The 17,123-nt window shown below is 39.9% G+C and overlaps 2 protein-coding genes across 3 annotated transcripts; one reads left to right on the top strand and one right to left on the bottom strand.

Annotated features, from left to right (window-relative positions):
* The first annotated feature begins 6,745 nt into the window (after window positions 1–6,745).
* LOC104419122 (ACT domain-containing protein ACR6) lies at window positions 6,746–10,135 on the top strand. 2 transcript variants are annotated; one of them, XM_018863219.2, is made up of 8 exons: window positions 6,746–7,021; window positions 7,111–7,195; window positions 7,855–7,900; window positions 8,054–8,168; window positions 8,277–8,344; window positions 8,508–9,116; window positions 9,339–9,443; window positions 9,534–10,135. In XM_018863219.2, the coding sequence occupies exons 2-8, from the start codon at window positions 7,173–7,175 to the stop codon at window positions 9,873–9,875; spliced, it is 1,308 nt and encodes a 435-aa protein (XP_018718764.1). In that variant the 5' UTR covers window positions 6,746–7,021; window positions 7,111–7,172; the 3' UTR covers window positions 9,876–10,135. The 2 variants fall into 2 exon arrangements, with proteins under 2 accessions (XP_018718764.1, XP_010028975.1); XM_010030673.3 differs by lacking the exon at window positions 7,111–7,195 and having other exon boundaries at window positions 6,749–7,021.
* A 958-nt stretch (window positions 10,136–11,093) lies between these two features.
* LOC104419121 (60S ribosomal protein L7a-2) lies at window positions 11,094–13,822 on the bottom strand. The gene is made up of 7 exons (XM_010030672.2): window positions 13,725–13,822; window positions 13,296–13,343; window positions 13,002–13,203; window positions 12,006–12,175; window positions 11,748–11,876; window positions 11,570–11,662; window positions 11,094–11,447 (listed from the first exon to the last, which is right to left on the bottom strand). Exons 1-7 carry the CDS (start codon window positions 13,725–13,727, stop codon window positions 11,316–11,318), a joined length of 777 nt encoding a protein of 258 aa, XP_010028974.1. The 5' UTR covers window positions 13,728–13,822; the 3' UTR covers window positions 11,094–11,315.
* Between the last annotated feature and the right edge of the window lie 3,301 nt (window positions 13,823–17,123).

Below are 17,123 nucleotides of genomic sequence, written 5' to 3'. Positions count from 1 at the left end.
CTTTGGCCTTTATCCTTCTACTATAAATTTCTAAGGAATAGATTAAGCTTAATGACTTAGTGGTATATTTTTCCTCTGTGCTGGGTCCTAATTTCCCAAGGTTCCAAGTTCTACCTCAGTGGTCCCTCGAAGTTCAACTCAATAGCAAATTAGTACTTCATATTGGAGATTAAGCCTGAGCCTAGAGGACTTAGATGCAAATATACCATCACTTAAACCATGATCGCATCTGTTCTTATTTGGACCTTCGTTTGTCTTTGCTTCTTTCTTTTAAGCACAACATAAGCAGCAATAAAGTATCAATCTTAGCTAAAGGAACTATTGTATATTTGGATCGAAAATGCTCCTCTAACCATATAATTGGTCTATTGGTGCCTTTATTTATGCATTAAGCAATCGTTTTTCCATAGATTGTCCCTCATGTCGAGTTTTGGGCACTGATGCATGCTTTTGCCTTGAATTGCATGAAGACCTGGATGTCGTATAATATAGATCATCAAGTCATGTTACACGATCAATATCATCCTTAAATGTTGGCTGACGTTGGAAAAGCATATCTACTGGACAGAGAAGCTGTAGTGGTCTCATGTACATGGACATTAACAATATAATCACTGAAAGGGACCTTGATGGCACAGGACGTTTGATGCCAATATATATTGATCTCAGATTCTTGCCTCGTTGTTGATGAATTCGTCGTGAACTTTCTGATGTGTTGTCTCTGTTCACTATCTTGCTGCTGTAGAAGTTCTTTCTTTGGGTCCTCCCTCTTTGTGAAGTCAAAAATGATCACCCATCAATTGTCATTCGTTGTCATTTGTTGATCAGGGTCCGAATGGCACGGTAAGAACCCAAATTTTTGGCATCTCTAAGAATTTATCAAATTTGCATTCAATGGGGGATGTTGCTTTGGCATGGCTGATTTGTGATATTTCCCTTTCCATGTGCTAGCAACCGAGCACAATCCTCTTTAAGCTCGAAACAAGCAGTAGTCACCATATCAGCCTCTGAGACATCCGAACTTCTTTGTTCATGAATTTTAGCTGAGTTTCCATGTGCGAGTCACACATATTTGCAACTTCTGAGGTTTACTGCTCTGATCAAATTAATGAATCTGGGTGTGCTCTGCTCTGCATATGCCACGCATAACATGGTCATGGATTCTCTGTTTCCCTTTTGTGCAATCGTCTTCCTCGTTGGTATGTACTAACTACTATGCAGACTAATAGAAATGCTACATGTACTAAATCTTTGGACTCGGTTTGTTCATGTATTAATAGGACTTGGTGCACTAAAATGACGTGGGAATGCTTGTGACATTGTTATGCGTGGCATATGCAGATTCGGTAGTTTTGAGATATTTTATCATTCAATGAATTGGAAACATGTTGACTGTTGTTTAATTCAAGCTCACTTTGTACTGAGCTCACCGTGATTTTAGCTAAATCAGCGGACCCAGATCGCCTCTGTCTCGTACAGACATTCTCGGCTCATGGGTCGGTGTTTGCTTCCTTTTCAAGATGGTGTCAAGGACGCGGTTGAATATGGACACTAGTCTTTGACTTATTCTCTCTCTCTCTCTCTCTCTCTCTCTCTCTCTCTGCGTGTGGAGACGAGCACGTCCAGGACGATCTGCAACTGCTACTGTGTTCACATCAGCGTCTGCAGTTACAGCAATCAATGAGCAGGAAAAATAAAAAAACTTTCATCACTGAAATATCTGTTATGATCCATTTTTATATTTTTCATCGTCCTTGCTTATCTTATCTTCATTTTAGCTTGGAAAGATTTCGAAAAAGAAAGAAGAAAAAATGAGTTGGTCATACTTAGATCGATGGCTCATCAATTGGTCGAACTTTGGAACGATTTTGAAGTGGTCCTCTTGATACGTTTCGAGGAGATGCAATATTTGAAGTTATGTGTGAAGAGCTATGGACCAAAATAAGGTTGAAAGAGTAGTGACAAATCCATATTCGACTTTAAATCTCTTTTTCTCCGTCACGCTATATTTCTCTCGAATCTGTAGCCTTTATTCCACGACACCCCTTGCGTTCATAGAAATGGAGAAAATTGCAAGTTTAATTCGTCCCGAGGCGACTAACTCGGCAAGTAATAGAACCCAAGAACTTCTTATAAGCTTTTCAATGTGTATTGAACGTAGATCCGATTTTTCTTAGGTTATGATGATCTTGATCTATCGGTACAATCACAAACCCTAATTCCCTGTAAAAGACAACACCTTGACGTTTTATCGAGTTCAATTAGTCAAAGCTCGATGTAAATTATGAGGAAGCATCAAAGTTCCTTTCCGGGTCAGTGGTGCATCTCCCGCATCATAGGAGTGAGACTCGTGTTCGCGCTTCACATCTTGCAAGCATGAAATCCTCCATCCTTGCGCTCGAAGCACTCGAGTAGGAGCCACATTCGCACAAGCCGACCTCATGTGAGCCCAGCGATACGCTTCTCCCCATTTCAGTCGTATCGAGCACGGTCGACAATCTTGAAGAATGTCGACCTTTTTAGATCAAGTGAGCCTCACATGAGGGTTTCGTTAGGTTCAAGTTCATCGACAGAGCTCGCCCCGCGATTCCTTTCGCTGAGGAAGAGCTCACCGCGCCCAAGGCTTGATGGATTTAGGAATGGAGAGGAGCGAGTGCAGAATCTACGAGGCCCAGTAAGTAAAACAAAAGACCCATCTTTCCTCGGTCCAGGCATGCGGACTAATCAAAGCGACTAATCAAAGCAAGGCTTGACAAGCAATCTACTCCATAATTAGTCAGCCTTAGTACAAATGACGGTCGGTTTTCTACTCCTTATCACCCCCCGCCGCCCAAGGAATCTAGCCCCGCCTTTGTTCTATCCGGAACAAGTCAGCGCATCGCCACAGAACCACCACCACTATCCACTGTTCACGCCTCGATAGTAAACGGCTGCGCTCGCAAATTTGACTCGTTGCAATCCCGCGATGAGTAAAGGAGACAAGCGTGCGCGATCGGGGGAATCGAGCATGATGAGTAAATGCGACCGCGAAATGTCTCCGGAAAGACACTGCGACTTCCATTTGACGTGGACATGTTGCGGCGTTGTAACTTCGTAGACCACTGTAAATTGCACCACGATGGCATTTCGTTCGGCCCGTCGTTTGTGCTTTGTAAAGTTATCCTCGTCTACTTTTGAGGAATTTTTCGTATGTAGTTAAAAAGTCCCACTAAAACTCTTTTGCCGGATAGGATCTTATCCGAACCTGATTCTATAGATCCGAATAAATCTTTACTCATTAATCATGTGAGACTCGTGTAATATTCGTAAAGGTCACGTGTAAGAATCCAATTTACGTGGACCCGAATTCAAATAAATTTTTGCTTTTTTGTTTAAGTGACGTGACGTTTTTTTAATTGATTGATTATTATCAATACGTGGGCCCTACTCATTTTAATATTTGATCAAAAACCATCTCATCATTTTGTAGAAGTTTTATTAAAGTTTCTTAACAATAAAAAAACCGTCGCATCATTGCTCTTTACTTTTCGCCAACCAAAAATAAGTGATGCTCATTTACTAATCTCTAATGTCTTTAAAACGTATCATGGACGCGTTTCATTATATTAATGAAAAAAATCACATAAGCAACTGCTGCCGCCCTAAATGGATATAATCCGAGTTGAAATTGAATTTGGTGGGTCCCCACAACCCATGGAATCACATCTTGAGGTAGGGCTTGTTTGACATCGAGGGACTCATCAGGAATTAACTTATATCACTATGCTAATCTGTTCAGCAATCAACCCTAATATGGATCGTGCTACTTTGACAATGTTTAAACTTGCAACGCCAAAATGCTGTAACTGTCTCCACAGTCCTCTTCCGCACATCCATTTCTACCGTGGTTTCCCATCACCGATCAAATCGAACATTGAATCCCACAAACGACAATTGGGAAAGACACGAGAAAGCCACGAATCCACGAGTCGGTAGAGCAAGCTGCTGGCGCAAACGGACAATCCAAAGTACACGACCTAAAATCCTATTCTACTGCAAAACCTAATTATAGCATTAGGATGGCTTGCCCGAGGAGCTCCACGTTCACGGATTCTCTGTCACTCCCTTAATTTTAATAAGCCAAAACGTCAAAAGATCGCCAAAAATCAAATACTTCGATCTTGACCTGTCCATTGAATCGAGTGCTGTGCTTCTCTTTCGGCGAGTCTACCGAAGGGAGATCAAGCCAAGCCACTTGGCCCTTAAAAAGCAAGGGTAATTGGAGAGAGAATGAAGTTGATTGGTTTTATATGTGGCTAGGCTAGCCTGGCTGGTGGCTAGCAAAGCAAGAAAGAAGAGTTCAATTTGTGCAAGGCATGGCGATGTGTCCACGCCCCACTAGGCAAGATTTGTTTTAAGTGGAAAGAAAAGTATCCCAATCAAACTTTACAAAATCTTTTCATTTCTTCTTTTTGTTATATTTCCTGTTTCAATTGATTAGACCCGTTTATTACTTACGTTGACAGCTACCCACCAAATTTAGTCTATCTCGTGATATGATCAAAAGCAACTCATCGATCCAAATGGCATAGGATTAGTGAAAGATTATTCCATCACGGCTTATTCTTGAGCTTATACTTTCATAAGTTTATATAAATTTACCTAATTTTTTTCACAACCATCAATTCCAAATTAATATAATTGTGACAATTTACCTTCCGTTAATTTTTATTAAATTAAATTAATATCATGAAAAATTATAAAATATTTCATCCGTAATAAATGAAGGATAAAACTTCAAGTCGATACATCCATCAATTATTTTATGTTATTCAACCGAGCAATTTAATAGTAAAATTGAAGGGAAACTAATAAAAGATAAATTCATCACAAGTATAGTAATTTTAGATTTGACGTGAATTGATCTTTGAGTGTATAAATTTAAAACTTTTCGTGACGTTAACCTTAAATTTAAAAGCGTTGGACCAAACTCTGACCACGCTTTAGGGTCTTTTCACCAACATCTCAGCAGTAGGGTTAGGAAGATTAGGTGATGATGCTGCCAATTATCTCGTGCCGAGAAGATGGCTTGCTCTCCGAAAAGCAAATTAAAAAAATCAGGAGGAGATCATCAAAGCCGAAAAGGGCGTGATGTTAAACTATTCGGAGTTCCCGATTGATGGCTGCTTGCGCGGGACTTGCTCCAATAGCGACAGGGAAATGACTGTTAGGGAGGGAGGGAGATGGATGGGCCTCGCTACATCAGTCAAAAAGAGCATCAAGATTATAAGCAACCCCTGCCGTCGACAAAACATCAACGAGGATGATGTCCCAACAGAGGAGCAGCGTCTTTCGTACATTGAGAGAGAGAGAGAGAGAGAGAGAGAGAATTCGCATGGGACAGCGCACTAACGATGAAAATCCCAGAAAGCTAAAACAAAAGTATCGATCCAAAGGCACTAAAAGAGGGTCAGTGGATAGATGGGTTGGACGGACGGAGAGAGTTTTTTATCCATCGCATAAAAGTGGGATCGAGCCAATAGCAGCTACCTATGACAACTTTCGGAGCGCGGTTGGACAAAAAGCAGAGGGAGATGGAAATAAAAAAACGTGGGTACGAGACACAACAGCGACCGAAATGACAAAAGTCACGTGTCAATGCCATAGTGATTCTCCCACCATCACCTATCCTTGTAAAGAGACCTTGTCCAATTGACCTGATGGATGATCATGACCGATCGAGTTTTGGGATCCGGCTCAGGCCCTATTCCTAACCGACTCTTCTCAAATTTTAGCAAAGAAATGGTGGATTTTCGAAATGGAGTTGGATCAAGATAGACTTAAATCTGACTGAGGCCAATGGTCTCCATGGAATGTCTTATCCATTATCACTCATGTTGCATGTGACGTCATGCTATTTCAATAAATATCAAAGTAAATAAATTATAAAGTTCGTGAAGTTCTTTCTTTAATAGCTTTTGCTCGATTGCTCCTCGTGATATGTTCAATTTTTTCTCATTTGTGTTATGAAAAGCTCCATCCATAGGATGACAAGTGTTGCCTTCAAGATTAATCTGAGTTTGAGATGTTATTCAAACATGAGCCAAGATCAGGCACATCTAGAATTATGCACGTGATTTGTAATAAGTAAATGCAATTGCGATTAACACACTATGAAGGCATGTATTTAGTTTCTTTTATTGAGAAAAGTATTTGAGTTATCTTTCTTCAAAAAATATTTTGTTATGATTTTTTTTTATTTTATCGAAAAAGCAATTGTTTGTCATTATGATCTTTAAAAATAGTGAAATGAACTTATCGTGATTTTAACTCGAAGAAAGTTTGTCGAAGTAATGAAATGATCAAGTTATTGTCCCTAAAAAGAAAGGAAAATGAGACTATAGGTTTAATTCTCACTTGCCATAACCATTCAGGATTAGATCGCAAGAAAGTAATTTCTTAGAAATCTTTCATGATCAATATAAACAGCATGTCTTTAATTGGAGTAGAGAGATGAATATAAATAATCTGTAACGTTTGAAACATCATTCATAAGATTTTTTGAATGGTCGGCAAAAAAAGAAAATTTTGAGGACCTACAAGATCCTTATCTTGATTCTAATGACTCTAACTTTGACCCTAATGCAAGCTAGAGAATTCCCTTTGCAATCCACAGGAGAAATCACAACTTTTGAGAATCAAGACGAAAAAAGGGAAATTTTCTTTGTAGTCCTGTCCTACTAGGCAGCTTCCTAGCTTTTTTTAGTGCTCCTCTCTCTCTCTTCCTGGATAAATTATTCCCCGGATGTTGGAGGAGCCATAATTGCCCACGTCACAACAGGATCGTATTGGATCATCTCAGAACCCACTTTTGGTCTTCTCTGCAAAAAGGGTCCTCCTTTTCTTGGTAATCTTGAAGGTCTTGGGGGGTGTTCTTGGAAGCGGAAGGGGGAGAGAGAGAGAGAGAGGGAGAGAGAGAGAAAAGCTGTTGAGAGATGGACGACGAGTACGCGAAGCTCATCAGGAGGATGAACCCACCAAGGTATACTTCCCCCATTCCTCATCTTCAGCTCAGATTCACGGGTCTTGGCGTTTCTGTTGATTTTCTTGGTGTTCTTTTCCCGTTCTTAGCTATCTGGTGATTGAGGTGTGCACCCTCTGGTTAGCCCTTTAAGGATTTGTGGCTAATCTCGATGTCATCAAGTCATTTCGTGCGGTAATTTCTTGAAAAGATCCTAATTTGATAACCATCTTGATGCAATAGAGGACTTTTAGCTTTGTGTGTCATCTGATCATTTACCTCAGTACTTACCCAAACGCTGATATCATGGGCTGCTTGTTGGCAAGGAAGTGTTTTTCTTCTATGGTTTCATAACTTTTCAACCGAAACAGAGCGATTCATCGGTTGGTGCTCCGTTTTAAGTGAAATTTGGACGGAGATGAAGTTGATCAGAGGGTCGGAGCGGTCGTTGATTGTGATAATGCTTTTCCTTGTGCAATTTCATGATGTTCTGGTGATTAGCTCTCAAATTCGTGTCGTGTACTTCTTTTTCAGAAATTCAGCTTGATAGAGTTGGGCTCTCCCTATGTGCTTTCTTCTAAAATGCCAAAGCGAATCCCATTGAACTTACTCGATGAGCGCCTCGAAAGTCATATCTGCTCATCTACAATCTTTTCCACTGAGAATTATTAGGCCCATCGCCTCATACAACATGTTTTACCGACTCCATCAGCTTCGAAACCTCATTCAACTCAGTTATTGTGATTGGGGGTGCTGTTATTACTGCTATGACGATTTGTACCAGTCATCTCCCATGTAAATGTTCTCTATGGACGATTTTTAAGTCTTGCTGTGCGTCACTGTGGTAATTGCAGGGTCGTCGTTGACCACAATGCCTCTGGAGATGCTACGGTTATCCAGGTGAACCTCTCGCTTTCTGTCTGTTTTTGTGCTTCGTAAGCGAGCTTGATCGGGTTCTTGACTTGCCCTATGGAGTCATGATGGGTTTTAATTGGTTCCCTTTGCCTCCTTGTCACTAAGAATCATTATAATTGAACGTCTGCTGTTTTTCAGGTTGATAGTGTTAACAAACATGGAATTCTCCTAGAAGTTGTCCAAGTGCTCACCGATTTGAATCTTGTCATAACCAAAGCGTACATATCATCTGATGGTGGATGGTTCATGGATGGTGAGATCGGACTCTCTCTCTCTCTCTCTAAGTCGTTGAATATCAAGGGAGAATTTAAAGCTCTCAAACTTGTCTCTTATTGTCTTTTTCTGCTGTCCGAAATTTCAGTTTTTCATGTCGTGGACCGTGATGGTAAGAAAATCAGAGACACGGAAGTCACCGAAAATATTAAGAGGGTAAGTCAGATCACTACTCCTATCTGTCATGTGACATCCTATATCTTTTTCACGAGACTTGTCTGGATGACTAAAACAGCACCTAGCGTGTTGTAAATGGTCTTCACAGCACACATCCATGGAGAGATGGTTCTTTACCTCATTTGAACTATTCATTTTGCAGAGAATTGAGAAAAGTGCGAGCTTCGCTCCCTCACTGAGAGGGTCTGTGGGCGTGATGCCCTCTGAAGAACACACCTCCATTGAACTCACTGGAACTGATCGGCCAGGTCTACTGTCCGAGGTTTGTGCAGTGCTCACAAACCTCCACTGCAATATAGTAAATGGTGAGATATGGACTCACAATGCCCGGGCAGCAGCAGTTCTTCATGTCACAGATGATTCCACTGGCTCTGCAATCAAAGATCCCGAGCGCCTCGCGAAAATCAAGGAAATGCTCTTCAATATCCTTAAAGGAGATGACGACATGAAGACTGCCAAGACAACTCTTTCGCCTCCTGGGGTCACCAGTAGGGAGAGAAGGTTGCATCAGATTATGTTTGCTGATAGGGACTACCAGAGGTTTGAAAACAGTAGCATCGGACAGGCTGATGATCAGAGCCTGAGACCCCATGTGACTATTATGGACTGTGATGAGAGAGACTACACCATCGTCACTATGAGGTCGAAAGATCGACCAAAGTTATTGTTCGACATTGTCTGCACGCTGACGGATATGCAGTATGTGGTCTTCCATGGCATGGTGAAAACCGGGAGAAAGGAAGCTTACCAGGTGACATGGAGGACCTTGCCCTTTTTTATTTAGCTAGGATAGTTGAGGAAAATAAGTAATTACATCAATTGATCTGTATTGACATTGTTGTTCACACCTTCCTCTGGATCATCCATCATATCCTCAGATTAGACTTTTTCAGCACAATTTCTTTTGTTAGACTTGCATGTTCATTACTCATTGAATTTCAGCTTAACCCTTTCCATATGGTCATAATTCAAGGAATTCTATATTCGGCATGTCGATGGGCTCCCTATTGGCTCGGAAGCTGAAAGAGAGCGCATTATACAGTGTCTCGAAGCGGCAATTCAAAGGCGGGCATCAGAGGTATTCTTGACCTTCATCGGATGAAATTCCTATAGTGTCAAACACACCTACAATGATGTCCTTATAAATTCCTCTTCACCTTCCATGCAGGGTTTAGAGTTGGAATTGTCCATAGTTGACCGGGTTGGGCTGCTGTCGGATGTCACCCGGATATTTCGCGAGAACAGCTTGTGCATAAAGAGAGCAGAATTAACTACAAGAGGTGGGAAAGCCAAAGACACGTTTTATGTGACCGATGTGACTGGTGACCCTGTTGATCCGAAGATGATCGATTCGATTTGCAAGCAGATTGGACAACCTGCGTTGCGGGTGAAACAAAACTGGAACTTTTCACCCAAACCACCGGAGAAGACGAAGGCGGGATTCCTTTTTGGCTACTTCTTTAGTTCTCGGACTTTGCAAAGCTTCAAATTGATCAGATCCTACTCATAGTGGCTCCGTCTACATTTGTACTCTAGATTCCACTGAAGCATCATCAAGTGTAAAAGATGTACATAGAGATTACGATGTTTGTAAAAATGTATGTACCCTGGCTCTTGGTTTCTAGGACAAAATAACAGTTAGTCGCAATGTATATGAGAGAGAGAGACCGCCTTGTAGTCATCAATTACTAAGGGCGATTTGTTGTACAGTGTGTGAGTAGTAATGTACAGTTTGGCATCCATGCAAAACTTGAGACAGATCTTGTGAAATTGTGCTCCTGATGGGTAATCATTTTCTTTAGATCCGGATCTGTTCCACGGTCTATCGGATGATCAAGCCTGTGTAATCCTGACGTCTTGAGTCGTTGGGTATTCCTTGGGCGATACAGCTCTTCATGGACTTCTAAATCAAGTAAAATAGAGATAGAGGTGGAACGGGTGCCCTGCGAAGTATTCGGTATAATATTCACTTAAAAGAGGAGTCTCTGTGTATATCCATGAAGCTGCGGATGCATGTTTTAGGATATGATTTGTTCTTGTGGAAAATCAATAACTTGAAAAATATTTTCTTAAAAGTAATCATTTGTATCGCTAATAAAATAAATAAACAAAAAAATATGTTCATCACCAAACGAAAATTCAAGATATAGATTGTTGGTGATGGTGAAAACAGTCTTCCTCAACCAATTTTTCGACTTAAAGGTATGTAATCCTTCCTGGTAAACAAAATGATAACGCAAGCTGGGTACCTCAGCAAATAAGCACTTGGAGTATGACATTAGCTATCGGGGACTCCCAATACATCAAAGCCATCTTGGAGCCACTAAATCCTCTTTAATTCTAATGGGTTTCGCAGATAAAAAAAACCTTTCTTGGTTATTTGTTCCTATTTTTAATAAGCACCTGAACCTTGAATTAGTTTATTTCCCACCCCAAGTCTCGCGATTAGAGATTGTGGTTTGTCCTCAATATCCGCAGTTCTATTGCATTACTAAAAAGAACTTGGTCTAGAATTGTAGCTCATTCGCCCGTATTCCTCGCATTGTCGTTTCTCAGGGCTTGCTAATCCAATCACCAACAAACAGTTCATGCGCTCCGCCCAGCGAACTGGAGTTGTTCAGACATGCCTGTTTCATCTCAATCTCCATCAACTGCTATCGTCTTACTTGTTGCCATTGCAGAATAGTCGACTTCCGAAGGTGATGAGCAGGTAAAATAGCTAGAGCCATAGCAATAACGAGCCAATGAAATATGATGACATCATGCATCAGCTCCAACCTCAAAGAAAAGCATGCTCAACAGCAGTTGCATGAATTTCAAAATTGTGGTCTCACTTTGGGAAAGGAAAAGTTTGGTGCTAAGTGCCAGAAAGAACAAAAACAAAAATGAACATAAACATTGGCCTCAAATGACAATACTCTAAGAAAAAAAGAGACATTTTGTATCACCCCTAGGTCATTCTCTGAGCAACTTCCTTCGCAATAACCCTCTCTTTAGCCTTGGTTTTGGCCTGTGATTTAGATCCCATGATCCCGCCACCCCACTTCTTCCTATATTCATCATACTTGTCGTTGAAGTTTGCCTGGAAGAAAAACATACAAGTTTTAGATGCCATCCAAGCACAGAACAATTTCCTTCTCCTTGGCCAAAATGATGAAACAATCAGAAGATCTACAGAGACAATATATCAAAACTGCATACTACCTTGATGGCCTCTAAGATTTTGCTGAACTCCAATTTGTCTTCATTCTTGACAGTGGTCAAGCACAAGACAGACGCAGTTTTCTTATGGACAATCTGCCAGAAAAGAGTAGGAATATGAGTGCTTCTCAACCACACTTCATTGACAGAAATTCAATGAAGGAAATGCGGGCATCATTACCGTTCCCAAGCGTGCCTTTCCCTTCACGATGCAATATGGAATTTCCATCTTCCTACATAATGCTGGAAGCCAGACAACCAACTCGATTGGGTCAACGTCATGTGCAATGACTACCAACTGAGCCTTGTTCTGCCAAATGCAAGTTTCAATTGTGTGTTAATTACAATTGGACCCGCAAAGCATGGGAGAGTGAGGAAATGAATGAGAGAAATAAGGAGAGAAAACAAGAGGTCAGTGACTAGCAAAGTAAATGGGAACCTGCTCAATAAGGTAAGTAACATGGTTAAGACCATATTTCACAACAATGGGCTTCTTAGCCTCAACTGACTTCCCTTCTGCTTCAACCTGGGCCTTCTTCAAGAGCCGCTCCTTTTTTGCTGCTTTGTCCTCAGGCCTGTACTTGAGAAGCATTTTGAACAGGCTCGTGGCTGCATGCATTTTTCAATGAGTAGGGGAATCAAATTCTATTGTTTTAAGCTCGTCATAGATGCAACTAAATAAGATAAAATGAAACAAAACAATAGATTAAAATCCGAAAGCAACACAAAATACAACTGGGTACATAACTACTCCAACTCAGTCTTTATCTCAAGTATGGGGTGAAACTCGAGCCCAGAAGGCTTCAACTATTCCTTATAGTCTAGAAAGAAAAGTTCTTGCCTAGCCCAACTATCCAACACTAATCAACCAGAAATTATTAGAAACTTCCTAACTAATTCGTCAAGACCAGCATGGCATGTCAACCAAGTGCACCAACCACACAAGCGCCATGAGGTCCATCAATATAACATGCAACCAATAGCATCCCAGATTTATTTAGATTCAGCCATTGATGAACTTCCCAAGCACAAGATTCACCAGAGTTCCTCCCAATATCATGAAAAAAATAAAAAAACATATTTTCCCATTGGGTCGCATGCACAAAAAAAAAAAAAAAAAAAAAAATCAATCTAATCTGAACTGATAAATCTAAAGTGTACCTCATTGCACCAAACAGAAACGAATAAGGTATGCAAAATAAAGCACCAAAAAAATACACATTGTAGCCCCAGAAATCAAATCAATGAACTGCCTCAGCTACACAGCCAGATTCAATAAGCAGCTATTACTTGTAATTGCATCTCGTATATATTATTTGGCAAGAGAGCAAAGCAAGAAGAACCAGTTACTGCAAAATACATGTGCATCTTATGGTTCTAAACCAACCACAAACTCAGATGCAGACAACCAAAATTACTTTTTGTCACTGCATACCCAAGTTCTTGTCGAGGGTCTTGGTGAACTGGTTCAAAGCTGGTGGAACCTTCAACCTCTGTCTCAGAATTCTCCTCTTTCTCTGAATTTGAACAGTCTTAGGGAACTTAACGAACCGTGTCAAGTCCCTCTTCGGAGGCAGAGCACCTCCAATTCCAAACTGCTTCTGCCGCTTCTCGAACAAAGGGTTCGTCACCTTCTCCTGGTAAAACATCAACGACCAACCAAATTCAGCAAAACAGCCGCATCCCCTCGAAATATAACCGAGACTAATCGCGAAGTAACAAAGCTAACCTGCTTCTTTTTGGCCGCAACAGGAGCTTTTCCACCTTTCTTGGGACCCTTCGATTCGCGAAACACAAAAAGTTACCGACTTAGATTCATCACAACAGACGTACTCCAGATAGACACAGAAGTAGCGCATCTACTCATATCTAAACTCGGGAAAAAAGCAAAAAGCTCGACGAACTAGCACGAGATGCGACGTTATTATCGTACCACCGCTGAAGTTTACTCATTACGCTATAGATCATCTCGCTAGAATCAGCGAAGACTCTGGAGATCGCCATTTCCAGCAAATGGCACGAAATCACGACACGAAAACATTCGAACGACCACCGCCACTCTTAGTTCCGCCACGACGCCTGGCCGTTGCCAGCTTAGCAACTTGCCGATTCGTAAGCGAGAAGGAGAGTGATAAAGAGAGAGGATCGGACGACTCACCATTGTCGGCTAAGCTTCAGCGCCGGCTCCTCTGGTTCCGAATTTGCAAAACTGGAACTTGAAGACGAGAAACCCTAGTTTTCAGTCGAAGTTATAGGTCCGAGGAATAAGGCGCTCAAAAACGACGCCGTGTTGCGTAAAGCAAGCTGATGGGCTGAGTTGGGCTGGGCCTTTTGATACATGGAAGATTTGGGCCGTTGTTTTAATAGGCCAGAGAGGAAAAATCTCCCACTCATTTATGTCCGATTTACCGAGACCCTTCACCCGTAATCTCCTATTATTATCCTGTAAATCAAGTTTGGCGTCACTAATAAAAGAATCTTAGAAAAAAAGAAGAATGATTAGTCTTAAGCTTTCTCATGTATTCGCATTACTTGACTAATATTCAAAATTTATATCAATAAAAATGTTCATACAAACTAAGGATTAGATTATCTAACAAAATAATAATTCGAATAGGATTTCAGTAATTCATTTAGAGCGCTTTTTTTTTGGCATTATTTAACCATAAGTATCTACAAATGTCTAGTTGATTAAAGAAATACAGATATATGATTTTTCTTTTTTAATTACCGTAGTCTAATCTCACTTTGCCCGTAGTATGTTTTGAACAAAATAGATGTTAAACTTTAAACTTTACAAGTGAATTTAACGAAGGATAAGAATATCACCGGTTAGCCCTTCTAAAGTGGTATTTTCCTATAGTTTCATCAGTCTAAGTTCCATGAATATCAATCAGTTGTTCCAAATAATCAAACTTGCAATCATCTTGTAATATCTAGCTGGTGGGCCCAAAAAGAAGAAAAAAGAGAGTGCTGAAAAGTCAAAAAAAAAAAAAAAAAAAAAAAAAAGGATTTTGGGGGGCCTTCAGCTTGTGAGAGAGAGAGATGCTCGGGGAGAAACAGAAAGGGATAGGAGGAAGAAAAGAAAGGAGAAAAAAGAAGAGAAAGAAAAAAAAGAAGAAAAGGGAAATATTTTGCAGTGCTCGTGATCTAGACGCTTCACTAAGCCGACTAAATTTTTTTTGCAATGTCGGTAAGTGATCGAAGCCTTTAATCGTCTATTCAAACAAATCATCACAATTAGGACTTGAAATTCGGAATTATTGGAGTTTTGTGTGGGGAAGTCCGATTTGTGAGTCATTGAGTTGCATATTAATATAAGATGTTGTGGAGTTGTATGATTTTACGAATCTTGATTTGAGTTTACGGTTTACTTGGAGTGAAATTTTCACATTTGGCATGCATTCTGGACAAAGTTCTGAATAGTAACTTTGGATTAAAATTCAACCGTTTTTGGTGAGGTCTTGGGGTGGCTGAGTTGAGGCTATTGTAGTACATTAAGAGAGCTTTCTAAGGATTATAAGTTGGCTCGAAACGGAATTTTATTGATGAAAATAGCGTGAGCCGTGCCTAGTCGACAACAATAGGTTGCCGCTAGAGGTGAGCTTTACGTTAGCATGTATGTGTCGTTTTATCAATAAATAGGTGTAGTATAGTCGAATTGTTCATTAGAATATCATTTTACTTGATTTTTTTATACTGTTTTCGGTTAATTGTTAGAAATTTGAGTGCGTCAACTTGAGTAAGCACCGTAGTTGGTTTTTGGCTTTTCTCAAGTGAGTGACACTATCTTCTTTGTACTTTAAACTCGTGTTTTGAAAAGCATTATGGATTGTATATGTTACAAGTTGATAAATAGCATCTTTTGTTATATAAAACAGATCGTGCTTTTGCTGTCATTTTGTTGTCTGAAAGAGAAAGTTATCCTTTGATTTCAATTCGAATGATTGCTTGGAAATAGTTTGTGAAATCCTTTATGAAAAAATCTTGAAAAGTTGGTAGTTCTTGAAGAACACTTTGATATTTATATATTAAATGCCTGAACTACGAGATGACTCTCATTCTGATGGTGAATTACTGGATATTTGTGATTGATAGCTGATGCTTAGTTTCCTATGAACCCTGAGGGGTGTGTGAATATTAGCTCGTGGATCGAGCCACCAGCTAATAATAGATAAAGACCTAACTAATGGGGGAATTTTGATCATCTTATTACGAGCGTGACAGACATTTGAGCATGAGTTGGTCAAGGGAGTGCACCATTGATATGTAATTTGAGTTTAGTCGATACAATTGATCATCGGCACGTGGTTTGATGAGATTAATTAATATAATAGATTGTTTATGCATGACTTTATGAATATGTTGTGTTAAAGTGAGTTATGGTTGTTTTTTAAATATGCATAATGATTTCTCGATTTATTTAGAAGAAATGTGTTATTCATTGAGTCGTGATAGCTTACTCCTCTCATCTATTTGTTTTTAAGGTTTTCAGTGAGTCGCAAGTAGGTATGAGTGTTCATTATCGAAGAGAACTTTTTGTAGTAGACTTTTTGGTATAAGTTATACATAATTGATAAGTTTATGAGTTAGTTTTTTGATGATTTATAGAAAACTCTGATATTGTAATCAAATACCCTCTCTTTGTTTTGTGTGTGTGTAGATATATATATATATGTTGATATCATGCTAAATTTTGGTTATGTTGAGGCCGTGTCATTTGGTAAAAGGACAGCCATGTCATACCCTTATTCTTGTAAATCGAAGGGTGACACATCTAATTGAAATTGATAGCCCATTTTTGCAGGCTTTTAAAGGCTCTCAACCAACCCTGCACGTATAAGCCTCGAAAAATATTACACAACACAATTAACGCGGTGTAGTTTTGTTTCCTTCTCTAAAATATTGGGAACGGCCCCTTCTTCCCAAAATGGCAATCAAAATGAATGAGCTAAATTCCATTATTTCCTCATAATATCTCGATTTTTTTGGAAAGTAATTAATGTAATTATAAGAACGGCACCTTCAAGGGTGCATTTGGTTTAGTTTGTTGACCTCAAAAGCCCCTCAGGAATTGTTAGGGTATTTGGCAAGTTATTACAAGGGCTTTTGGCCAAATGCTGGTCTTGAGATAGCTGAAAGCACAATGCTAGTAAGAACTAGCATTAAGCTTTCAGCATTTAGTCAAATGCTAAAACTAGTTTTCTTCTTTCAAAACTACCCTTACTAATTCTTTAATTTTCCAATTTGCCCCCAATTGTTACTGTTCATCTTCTTTACTTGAGGATAGCTGGTGAAGGCCGACAAGGCTAGATTGGATCAGCAAAGGGCCAACAAGAGATTGGCAATGTAATAATATGGCCCAACAAGCCAAGCCTAAGTTCAACTCTCTTTCTCTCTTCTTATTTGAGCTCGTGGAATGAAGCATAAGAAGAGAAGAAGAATCTGAAACAAAAGAAGAAAGGACGAAAGGGAAAATTTTCGTGCATTCATGATCTATATGACTCACCAAGTCAACTCAACTCCGTTTTGCAACGCCAATATGTGATTGAAGCCC

Source organism: Eucalyptus grandis, chromosome 9, assembly GCF_016545825.1.
Source record: "Eucalyptus grandis isolate ANBG69807.140 chromosome 9, ASM1654582v1, whole genome shotgun sequence".
In the NCBI taxonomy this organism is placed as follows: domain Eukaryota; kingdom Viridiplantae; phylum Streptophyta; class Magnoliopsida; order Myrtales; family Myrtaceae; genus Eucalyptus; species Eucalyptus grandis.
This window is presented reverse-complemented; position numbering and strand designations above follow the sequence as displayed.